This window comes from Apium graveolens, unplaced genomic scaffold (assembly GCF_009905375.1).
Source record: "Apium graveolens cultivar Ventura unplaced genomic scaffold, ASM990537v1 ctg2755, whole genome shotgun sequence".
Lineage (NCBI taxonomy): Eukaryota > Viridiplantae > Streptophyta > Magnoliopsida > Apiales > Apiaceae > Apium > Apium graveolens.
In genome coordinates this window covers 40010-52631 of record NW_027417788.1, presented here as the reverse complement: position 1 = coordinate 52631, position 12622 = coordinate 40010, and the positions used below count along the sequence as shown (strand labels likewise).

Sequence of the window (12622 nt, the reverse complement as noted above, 5' to 3'; positions counted from 1 at the left end):
GACACCAGACCATTGAGCTTCATATAAAAGTCATCAAGTTGCTCACCATCATTCATCCGTAAAGTCTCGAACTCCGCCTTAAGTGTCTGCACTCTGGCCTTCTTTACACGATCAGCTCCCTGGCACATGACTTTAATGGCTTCCCACCCCTCTTTGGCTATTTTCTTTTCAGCGATGGATAATAACATGTCTTCAGGTATGCCCTGATAAATCATGGCCAAGACAATCTTGTCACTCTTCTCATCTTTGGGGTCAGGCGCTTCTATCGCATTCCATACTCCCTGGGCCTGCATAAACACTCTCATTTTTAAAGCCCACGCCGTGTAATTTCCCTTGGCCAACATTGGGTAAGTTAGCCCAAACGATCCACCTTTGTTTTTCCCGTTATCCATCTTACAGTGCTGTCTCGAGAGTACTCTGAATATATGAGCTCTGATACCAAATGTAAAAATAGAACTATATATTTGAACTCTTTAACACAAGTAGATAAATCTGAAGAGCTTAATACGATACTTAGCTTCTTATTCAGCCAAAGAGATTACAAGAAGTACTTAAATAGAAACAAGAGTTGCTGGTTCCTAGAAAATAGCGACTACATTCCTACTCCTCATCTACTACTCCACGATCCTATAAAACAGGAAACAAACACCTAACTAAGCCTTAGACTGGAAAATTGGAAAGAGGATGCATTCTGCTGAATAAGAGCTTTAATCACCTCTGCGATAAATTGAAAAATCACAAATTAAATCGGCAGGACAAGTTGAGTATGTGAGGATGATCCAATACATATATGAATATGATATACAAAAACGAAAAAGTAAGTTTCAAAGAAAAATTAAAAGAATGATCAGAAAGGTAGAACTGAAGGTTTCGAAAGAGGTAAGCGTGATCGCAGTCTCCTGGAGATGAACCTTTCTAGAGAATAACATTCAAATAATGAAACATTAGACTTAGTTTTAGGCATTTGTACGCAGAGTTAGTCAACTAATAAATTTGGTTGACAAGACTATTATGTTCTTGATTTTCTACTACTAACTACTAATAATCCTCTTACTTCTCAGTATAGTACATTTTGTTTAATTATTAATGTGAATCTTAAGTACATGAACTTGAAGATCATAATTCTTTAATAATATTTACCAGCACTATAACAGCAAGCTCAACTATTGTTTCTTCTTAATAATTTCCTGCTGTATTTGTGTTGTTTTTACAAACATTCTCATGATCACCTATATTGCCGATGCTGATTTTCAAGCTTCTGATTTAAACTCTGATTCATAGTTCTTCTTCAGCTGATTCATCTTTAATAAAAAATATTGTGCGTGTCACTTCCTCAGATATCTGCTATCTCTAGACTTCTTTTTATGCTAGGTTTCCAACTGACTCGAAGCTTAGATTATAAGGGAAAATTATACGCAGTAAGGGGGTAGAGGTCATGGATAGGCAACAAGATGCTTTAAAATCTAATGGAGCTTCCACACAATAAGGCAGTTAATGGCAAAAATGGATATATAAGATCATTATCAAATGCACTACCTAATAAGGATAGGTGTTCATCATGATTAAGGAAAGATCTTCTATAGCTACACCTAAAGTGTGTTCAACAAATGCATTTCTTGATGGTGATTTACTTGATGAGGTTTACATGTTTTTTCCTCTAGGTCACGTTAAACCCTTTAATGAATAATTAAGCTGATCTTTTACCCAAACTACAGAAACCTTATAAGAATATAAGTAAGAGCTCGGCAATGGTTTTCTGAATAACAAGTAGTAGTTTTATTATCTAGAATTTTACAATCTCTAGCTAGTATTCTGCTTCTAATATTCAGCAAGGGATCTTGTTTTGCTGCTATTGTGATAAAAACAGATGAGGTTAGCCTTGCAAGAACTGATTTGCAGACATTAGTTTGGTATAGAAATACTAGATACAGAGTTCTGCATCAAAATTGGTATGTACCTGTTCCTTTAACAGTCTGCTTGAGATATGTCAATTTAAAATCTTATCAATACCCTAAGCAGGGGGGGCAAGAAAATATTTTCTATTAGTAGTAACAGATTAAATTGCAAGCGCCTTAGATAGTAACACAAGTTCTTTCTAATATATAGATAGATGCAACTAACCATAAGTCATTAGAAACATTTTCTATTCATATATTCTATTTTTTTCTAATAGTATCAATTTTCCATGAATATGTTATATGCATCCTCATTGACAATACGCAAGTAACCCGAGGATCAAAAAATTAAAAGTTACAAAGAGCATGTGCACCTTCTAATAGGTAGTTAAGACCGTTTAAGGAGGATGTATCTGCAACTTCACCTATATGGTTAAGCTTCCTTTGCAATACTCGTTCTTTGTCTGAAACTCCAACCTGATCAGCAAAGCACATAGAAAAACAAGCATACATATCATTATCAAATATTTTACAAGCTATCCCTCTCCAGGATTAAAAGCATTTTAATTATTATTTTATCAGCAAAGCACATAGAAAAGCAAGCATACATAATTATTAAATATTTTACAAACTATCTCTCTCCAAGATTAGTCAAGATGCCCGTAAACTAGAACTAGTGTCCCTGGGACACCCACGTGCTTACTAAAAAAAATGTTCAAACTAGATTTGCATTTGACCTGGAAACAACAGAACAAAGTTCCTATAGTGTGGACAGGTGGCGCATCATCGTCCCAGGCATCAACAACCATTGCTACCATTGCACCAACAGCATAAATGTACACTATCCACGGATTATAATTCTTTCTAATACAGTGAAAATGGCAAGACTAGTGGCAATTGCAAGTACAAGTGTTGTCTTTGGCTTCTTCTTCGTTGTCTTTTTCCTTCATGTTGGCTTCATCTTCTTTTTCGTACTTAATGTTGCAATTGCATTGTGTGCAATTAGAATCACAAGTACATTTAAATATTATGTGCCTTGATTCGGGATAACAGATGTTAATTTTTTCTTAAGTCGGCCTTGATTAAAATAAATAATATATTAGGTTCTATGGAGTCCAGTGTTTCATTGGAGTCCGTGGAGTCCTTGTGCAACTAAAATGTAGGTTAAATTGTTGCAAAACATATCATTTTTCCAATGATATTATAAAAATATCACAATTTTATTGAAAATCTTGCAGATTCCACATATTTTACAAGTCTAACGTAGCAAAATATATTATTCTACAAAACATGTTTACTTTGCACAAAATAAATGTTCATGTTCCAGAATATACATATTGTACTTGTAAATATATGAGATTTGTATGATTTTATTGAAGTAATGATATTTGTGAAACATGTTTTGCAAGATAACAGGTTTTAGATAATATTTTATTTGCAGAACATAGATGGACCCATGCAACTTTACTATAAGTGACTCATAATTTAACAATATTCCGTCACTAGTCAACTGTTTTTATATTTTAAAGCATTTTTAATCACATATTAAAAGATAGATGCACTCGTTATACTTTACTACCCTATAACTAGTACAATTCTTGTTTGTTAAAATGATTATTATTTTATTATTTTTATTTTAAATATCATATATATTGTAGACATAGATGAAATATAATTATATGAATCCATTATATTAACGAAATTCAAGTAATTATATATAATTTATTTTATTAAATAAAAAAAAATCATAAAGAAGCTCTCTTTTCTTCTTTTTTTTTTAAAAAAAATATTTTAAATATTCCCAATCTCATTGATTAATTTATAAAATTCATACAAGATTGTGTAGTTAAATCGATTAAATTTTGATCACTGGGAGGATAGTAGTTTTAAAATTATCAAAGATTAATTTTTTAATTTCCAATCAAAAATCAACCAGAAATAGATTTATTTTATTTTTATTATATATAATTACAAATTTTAATTACCAAAATTAAATCAAAGTTGCACATTTTTTTAATTTAAAAAATCATTGAACTTTAATTAAAGAGTTTAGAGTAATTTTACAGTAGGAATCATAATAAAATCACATTTATCAAAAATTATTTTAAAGTAAAATTAAATTTAAAATTATTTTTTTTCCAAATTTTAATTGTTAAACTTTTTAGAATCCCATACAGTCTATCCAAGGTGAATTCCTTGTAATCTTGAGAGTTTCTTAGTAAGATTGACATACATTTCCATTTCTTTGGTACAGATCTGAGGAATTTGAGTTTGAGTCCTTTGTTTAATGGACTCTTCCATGCAACTTTAGAGTATTCAGCAGTTTTTGAAATCTACTGAAAATGTTAGTGAGTGACTCACTTTCTTCACTATGAAAATGCTCATATTGCTGAATTAACAGTTGCATTTTATTTTTCCTTACTTGCTTAGTTCTATCACATATGACCTGAATAGTATCCGAGACCTCTGTAGCAGTTTTGTAGTTTATGATGTTGTCAAACATGTCACCATCAACACCATTAAACAAAATATTCATGACCTTCTTATCCTTATGAACTTGTTTAATATCTGGATCAGACCATTCTGCTCTAGGCTTTGGGATGGATGGCTTATTTACTATAGTAGCTATCATAGGGACATGTGGGCCTTTCTCAATGCAGTCCACATATTCTTAATCTTGAGAGAGTAGATGCATATGCATCTTCACCTTCTAATGGTGATAGGTGTCTTTATCCAGAAATGGAATTTTTACTCCAACATCCTTTCTGCTCATCTTGTTAGTTGTTGTGATCTTTAAACTCTTTGTTCTTCAAGAGCTTACTCTGATACCAATTGTTATTCCCTAACAATCTAGCAAAGAATTAGAGAAAGGGGGGTTGAATGTAATTCTGGCTACTTTTTCAATTTTAAGAACAGTTTTACTGTGAATATATAAATGTGTTTGATTTGGCTATGGTGCGGAATGAAAATATGGATGAAATCAAAACACAAAGTAATTAAATACAAGTCTTTCAAAACTTTCTGGTGGATTGAACTTTTCCACCAGAGATATATATTAATATCATGGTCGTATCTATATAATCTGGCTTGTTACTTTTCATGTCATTTATACTAGTTTATTTTTACCTACTACTATTGAAGGAAATAATGGAAAGTAAACATAGTCTCTAGTCGTTAGTCCACCTTTTGAAGAAATCTATCTATTAATAAAATTAGATGTTGAAGAAATCTATCAAATTGTTGAATTGGGGTTGCCGGAAAGTGCCCAAAATCCGGTTAGATTTTTTTAAACCTGGAAATACAAACTTACGACGGTTGTTCATCACATATTTCGTCGTAAATAGGCCCTAATTCCTAAAATATGACGTTTTTTCTGTCAGAAATTTCTAACTTATGACGCATTTTTCTATCATAAAATTATGTTTTATCTTATTAAAAGTGGGTTCCATAAAGTAATATCCGACATTTTTTCCGTCGTAAGTACATAACTTACGACGTTATTTTTCGTCGTATTGATTATGTGGGCCCCTACTTCCTAACTTGCGACGCGATTTTATCTTGTGACGAAAAAACGAACTTACTACTCGACCAAAAATGACGATTTTTTCCTTTATAAATGGCTCAATTATGACGATTTCAGTTCAAAAAAACCGTCGTAAATGGCCAGATTTGTTGTAGTATATCAGGTACAAGCTTTTAGATATTCTTTAAAACTTGGATATTGTGTCATTCTATTGTGTAAAATATGTACATCTTAAATGCCTTTGATGTGGTGTTACATAGTACCAAGTTTTGTGGTTTTCATTTATAGACGCTGGCCACGGTTTAAGTTGGGATACACCAAATATAGAGATGCTGGTTGATTTTTTGAATTATTATCAGAACTGGGATCCTTCCTACACAAGGCAGAGGACATTGCATAGCTGCTACACATGTTTCGTCCCAAACGACGTACCAGCTTAAAAATTTGGATTCTTAGTTTTCTTACAACTTGTATCATATGTCCTACGCTAGAGTGTACTGATGATGATAGATGTATTGGTTGATTGATAATTAGTTGAATGTATTTTCTAAATTGTGCAATGGATATATATTTTATGACTCCAAGGTTTTTAATTTTGTTAATGCATCAATTTTCTTATAACAAAATGGATGTCTAATAATTCAATATACATCATTTTTACTGTAAAAAAGCTTATATAAAAGAATAAAATATACATCACTTTTGTTGTGTTAAAAATGATGTCAAAAAGTACAATATATATTAGTTTCTCTGTGTTGAAATCGAAGTCTAAAAATTGATAGACATCACTGTTTTGAAGGAAATATATGTCTAATGGGTTGAAAGACATCGGTGTATGACCGATGTCTACAATAGACATGACCGACATCAATATCTGTTGCAAAACAACATAGACATCGCCGAAAATCGATGTCTATGGACATTTTTCTTGTAGTATATTGATTCATAGCAATTTTTATGGATCTTGTACATTATATCATAAAGGGGAGATGATGGGATGAGATTATCATTAAAGATACATATTATAAAGCACATTCCTATGATGGGGGTAAGTGGTGTAGGAAATGTAACAGGTACACCGGAATAGTGGACAATGTGCCACGGAGAAATTCATTTTTAATTGCTACTTGCAATATTATGATCAAACAACATTTCTTTCATGCTACTTTTATAGGCCAATTTTTTTGCTTTTCTTTAACTCACTTACTAGCTCGATTTTACTTTTTTTAGCGGAATTTGATTTTAGTTTAATGTTTTCTCAATGGATCAATGAAGTATTTCTAAAAAAATTGCATGCAAGTTGTCAATGAAATGAAGGAATTAAGAATTCTAAGACTTTTGAATAAAGAACTTACATATCTTAAAACAATCCAAAAAAATTCAAAAAATACAGTGACCACTTTTTATTTGGGGGATTGAAGTTGGTAAATAAGCTCACTTTCATAATTTTATTCTTTTGATAACTTAATTAAATATTTACCTTTGATTTTTCAATAATGAAATTGTTGACTTTGTTTTATTATTGGTAATCTTGTAATTTAAATGTGAATTGGAGTTTAAATTTTACATCATTTCTCTCTTGGAAAAAAAGACTTTTTGAGAAAAAAAACTCGTACCTTCACCTACTAAATTAAATATTATTTACTTGAAAATAGTTAATTTTTTGAAACAGGTAAATTTATGATGATATATAGAGGGTGTGCATATTGTGTATTGATATTGCTAAATTTGATCTTTAAGGAAGAAATAAAAATGATAGAATAAATGATAAATTTGCTTCACACATATCATTTTTTGGAATAACAATTCAATTAAAATAATAATTGACAAAATATATTTAATATTATCAAGTATTACAAAATATTGTAGAATTATTATTAAAACTACAATGATATATGTTGAAAAAAAAAATAATGTATATATTACTGAAATATATATTGATAACGGCTATATTGGTAAGGGCTATATTGATAACCGCTAAACCCTAGAAAACTCTAGAAAACTCAGCTCCTAGAAAACTCAGCCCCTAGAGCCCCTAGAAAACTCTGCCCTTTATTGTATCTATAAATCCCTTTTCACAAGCCCTCTCCCGATCAACATCTTCAATTACAAAAATCCCCAATTACAAAATACAAGCTCAGACATTTTACAACAGATCTGAAGATGTCTTCATTCAACACACCTATAGCTTCCCAACCCAACTACCCCCCACATTCTCAACCCAACCACCTCCCACAGTTTCCACCTAAGAAGGTCCCGCGTGTGCACAAGTTTAGGTCACTGGCCGATTTATATCAGGCCACAAAACAAGTTAATATACCAGTCGATTCTCGGCCCCATCTTCCCAACATCTCCGGCCCCCCAGTCCACCCAAAAGAGAAATATATAGAAGATCTCCTGAAGGCAACCATAGTTGTTGTGGCTCCACATATTTATTCCAATTTGCATGGTTCGAGTCTTCTCTAAGCATGACTCTGGTAAAGAAAGTAGTTTTATATCTTTGGAAATCACTAAGTTTTTTATATTTGAGATTATATAAAAGCTCAGCATTCTTATCTCTAAGGTGAGAAGGGTCACCAATGAAGTGGTGTGTTATAAATAGAATGAGTTGTGTTATTGCTCCTTGGATGGGGTTTCCTTGTTCATCTAAAATGGGTTTTCCCTCTTTATCTTCGATAATGTAATTTAGGATTTCAAGATGATTTTCAGGGGTAAGGTGATAGTCCCACCAACCTTTTAATTGGCCAGAGAACCCTGCTATGAGTAATTCAGCTATAGCTTCGTCTGGGGTTCCTATTTGGGTTGTATAAGCATTGGATGCCATGGTCATTTGTTGTAAATAATTTAGAATGTTATATTCAGACATTCCAACTATATTCCATTCATAAACAGAGGATGCATTGAATTTAGACTGGGTTAAAATTCCAGGTCTATTTTCAACTCCAATGTCTGGGGCCGTGAATTTTGGAATCATTCGTCGGAGATCATGAACTTGGGGTATTTCATTTATGAAAGCATCTTCATCTGAGTCATGATGTATGACATTAAGTTGTTTAGATGAAACACTGTCAGCAGCTATTTGGGTTGTGGAAGAGGAGGCTTCAAGTCTGCTAAGATGGTCTTTGATGGCTTTAACAAATTCTGGTCTATTTGTTTGAATTTGTTGTTGGCTTTTTCTAGAAACTTGGTATGGCTTAAAGATGGGTTCTTGGTTATTAATACTTTTGGGGAAATCTATTATTTTTGAATTCGGTCTTCTATTTGGTTTAGTTGACTTCCTATGCTATTTAGGTGGGTGTTTGTGTAATTAACAGCAAGGATTGTATTCCAGTATTTTTTAGTATGTCATCATCTGGTCTCTTGATGGGGTGTGCCTCAATTTTTTCACTATGAACTGTTAGTGTGACATTTCTAAAAGGTGGGTGGTGTGATTCTATAGTTCCGCTACTTGTTTCCCATTGTTTCTGTTTTTGGCTCATGCTTCGATATATATATATATATATATTTATATTAATGATATAACCAAAATTTCAGATTAAAATAATTTTATTTGTTTAGTCATTTTAAAAGTTAAGCATCATTTTGACTAGTACAACTATCTAGCATAAATTTTAAGTTTAAAACAAATAAAGAAATTTAAAATTCTTATAACGCATAATTTATTTTTTTAAAAACTAAATTTTTTTATTTGGATAACTTTTATTCTCTCCCATATTCATAATTTTAAAATATTCACTAACATTTAAATAAACTTTTTCTTTAAAAATTAAAATTCAGAAAATTCCTAAATGCAACTGAATTCCATTGAAATATAACTTCAAAAAAAGGCGGGAAATTTCCCTCACATTTTGTTTTGAATATTTTAAAAGTATGGGTAAATTTTAAAAGTAAGCACCCAGAAGGTATCTGTCACTCTACTTCATTACATTGTATGTTTGTGCGCGTCCTAATAAAATTAATATCTAAGTTTTAGTTGCACGGATCTGAAATACAAGTTAGTAATAATTGTTGTGACCTAAGTGTTGATTTGAGATTACAATTGTTACAATTGTTAATAATCCTCTGGTTGTAGAACTTGTGTAACTTTAAAAATCAAAGTAAGGTAAATAGGAAAAATTTGGTCATGAAATTTTTTTTATTTAATTTTACAATTTGGATTTCTTTTTAAATTTGATTTGATTATATTGCAGAATCAACCAGAGATGGATCTAGTAAATCAAGGAAGAGGTATTTTGGGATTATAGCTAAATACATTTCACCCGAAGGTAAGATTTTATTATTTTTAAATCAAGTTATTGATCATTTTTGGAATTGTGTACATATATATATATGTTGTTAATCTATTTTTATTGTTATTTAGTACATGAAGTGTTTTAATTTTAATTTTAATTTTGCTAATTTCCATATTATGTGACATAATTTTGCATTTTATCAATAGCATATTGTTTTATTAGTACTAATATTGTCAAAAGCAAAAACAGACCATAAATCCCCCTAACTTCTTTGTAGCAGGTAGGGGCCTATTTCTCAAAGTTGTGTACATCATTTAAACTAACTAGGTACAACTAAAGATGTGCTAATTTTTCACATATACATTAAAAAAAATTGTTTTTTTACAAATGTAAATAATTGACATTTATCTTACTTGAGCTTTATTTAAAATGTATTTAAAAATATAAACATGATTCATAATATTTTTTCTACTTATAGTTGTATTATAAATTACTTAGTTGTATTATGAATTATTGTCATGACCTCATATTTTGATAGCTATCTTATATATTGTTGATATTTTAGTTCCTCAAAAAAGGCGTAAACGTTTGCCAAAAAAATCTACAAAATTTCTTCCGTACGTTCCAGCAAATGATGTTGAGAGTAGGAACAGACAAATGGATTCTCTACGTTTTGCTCTGCAGAGTAAGAACGTAGCATTTAGTGATAAACTGACATACTCACATGACATGGCTCCTAAATCTGCTAATCAATCCAAGTATGAGGCAGATGACATCCAGGTATATACATTTTAAATTTTAATTATAGGAGCACAACTCGTTTCCTTTGTTAAGTAATGTTATTTTCTTTTCGAATTTATCTTAATTGAATGCACATTGTATTTAATGTTATATTTCTTATTTGGTTAGGAACTATCTACCGAAGATTACATAACAATAAAGAAATGTAAAGTAATGATGAAAGGAGGAAAATGTCCTCCTCTTAAAGTTGTTTTTGATGAAGTGGAAGGGTATAAAACATATTTGATAGATTAATTGGGTTTTGTTATTAATTATACAGATAGAATGTATATTAATTATGCATTTTTGCATTTCCAGGTACAAAGTTGAAGCAGATGGTCCAATCAAAGCCATGACTTTTCTTGCTGAGTATACAGGAGATGTAGATTTTGTCAGGAATCAGAGAGATGATGAGAATTTTGATAGCTTTATGACCCTCCTTACTTACAGAGACTCAGAAGAAGAAGATGGTCTCTTTATTTGCCCGGACAAGCGGGGAAATATAGCTCGCTTCATCAGTGGCATTAACAACCATTCTGCGTAAGTATTTATGTGGTTCATACCCTTTAATTCTATATTTTTCGTTGTCTAAAAAATATGGATACCCATACCAAAATATTGACTAGTGCTGTAAAAATACAGGGAGGGAAGAAAGAAGAAAAACCTCAAATCTGTGAGGTACAATGTTCGTGGTAAATGTCATGTTTATCTTGTCGCTCTTCGTAATATAAAAAAGGGAGAACGACTTTGTTTCGATTATAATGGACAAGATAATGGATATGATACACAACATTTTATTTAGGAGGCATCCTAGGAATGAACATTTTTTTACCAATGTACTCATTCTTCATATTTGTTATTTTGTTATATATTTTAGTAAGGCTAAATGACTTATAATACATGTAGTTGTTGATATGTAGTTTCAGATTAATGACTTATAATAGCTACAAATTTTAGTTTCCGCAATGAATAGAATAAATTTGTAACAACTAAATTAAGAGATTACATAATATATTTTGAAACCACGGTATTGTATAAGTCACATATAAAGCATTAAAAAAGTGCCACAACCTCTCCAGCATTACACACATGTAACCTACATCCGGGAGCTAATCCACAGTTTCCTTTTTCACAACCATGAAGAAACAACAAGAAATTATTTTTTAGAAAAATTCTAATTTTATTCTCTAACCCCTAAATCTCACATTCTAATCAACTGCTATAAATTTGTTTTCTCCAAACATAGAATTATGTTCCTTCCTCTTGCAAGTTTATATATTTATATATATATTCTTGTTCATTTGACACATAAAATCACAAATTTTTGAAGATCAGTTTTATGCACAGGGGCAAGTTTACTCACAAAAGTACTTAACATGTTTCATATTGTATTAAATAAGTGATAAATTTGACACTGAATCAAACTTTGTGAGCTCCTTTATAAGTTTGATACCATATTAAGTAAAGAACTCATTTTAAAACTATAAAGTGTTAAAATTAGAAGGCCTAATAAAAATGAATTTATATTACAGTCTAACAATGGTAAGTGTTCATGTAGTTTTCATAGTCCATTGGTGTAGCACCTGCCTATAACTTCCAAGAAAATTACTAATCAAATTTTATTATAATAAAGAGCAACTCCAACAAATTTCTAAAACTTTATATAATATATATATATATATATATATATATATATATATATAGTCCTCTAAGATACAAAACTTGTCTCATTCCAAGCAATATCTCGTTTCCTACGTCCTAACTTATTTTTTAATAATCAAATTTACTTATGAATTGGGAGAGAGAGAAATGAAGCTATCAAAAAGTAAAAAGTAAGTGATATGTACTAGTTAGGGAAGATATCACACTACAAGAAACACACAATACAAGAAATATGGCTTTTTTTGACCAGCTTATTTCGACCAACTCAAAATAATGACAAGAAATGACCGTGCAGAAATATTGGGGATCAGTATATGTGTATTACCGACCGCTTATTCTGACCACGGTCAAAGATTGTCAAATATTTTTTACTCTTGCTCGTGTGGTGTCTAGATCAAACACAATTCTGATCAAGTAAATTGAATATTGTTCGGTCGATAAATGTAAAAGTCAAACCTTGTTGAATAACCGTTAAATTGATCTACACATCAGCTAACTTCGACCAGTATACCAATCGGGTGTTGGTCGGT

General features: G+C 31.1%; 1 protein-coding gene across 1 annotated transcript; it reads left to right on the top strand.

The window, feature by feature from the left end:
• The first annotated feature begins 2773 nt into the window (after positions 1–2773).
• On the top strand, positions 2774–11232 carry LOC141700685 (putative Histone-lysine N-methyltransferase ATXR5). Its single transcript, XM_074504392.1, has 6 exons — positions 2774–2909; positions 9609–9683; positions 10216–10430; positions 10560–10660; positions 10749–10970; positions 11073–11232. The coding sequence occupies exons 1-6, from the start codon at positions 2774–2776 to the stop codon at positions 11230–11232; spliced, it is 909 nt and encodes a 302-aa protein (XP_074360493.1).
• The last annotated feature ends 1390 nt before the right edge of the window (positions 11233–12622 follow it).

Coding starts and splice junctions, on each gene's coding strand:
- LOC141700685 (XM_074504392.1), top strand. CDS start 2,774: ATGGCAAGACTAGTGGCAATTGCAAGTACAAGTGTTGTCTTTGGCTTC. Junction 9,684..10,215: donor TAAATACATTTCACCCGAAG/GTAAGATTTTAT, acceptor TTGATATTTTAG/TTCCTCAAAAAAGGCGTAAA. Junction 10,971..11,072: donor GGCATTAACAACCATTCTGC/GTAAGTATTTAT, acceptor GTAAAAATACAG/GGAGGGAAGAAAGAAGAAAA.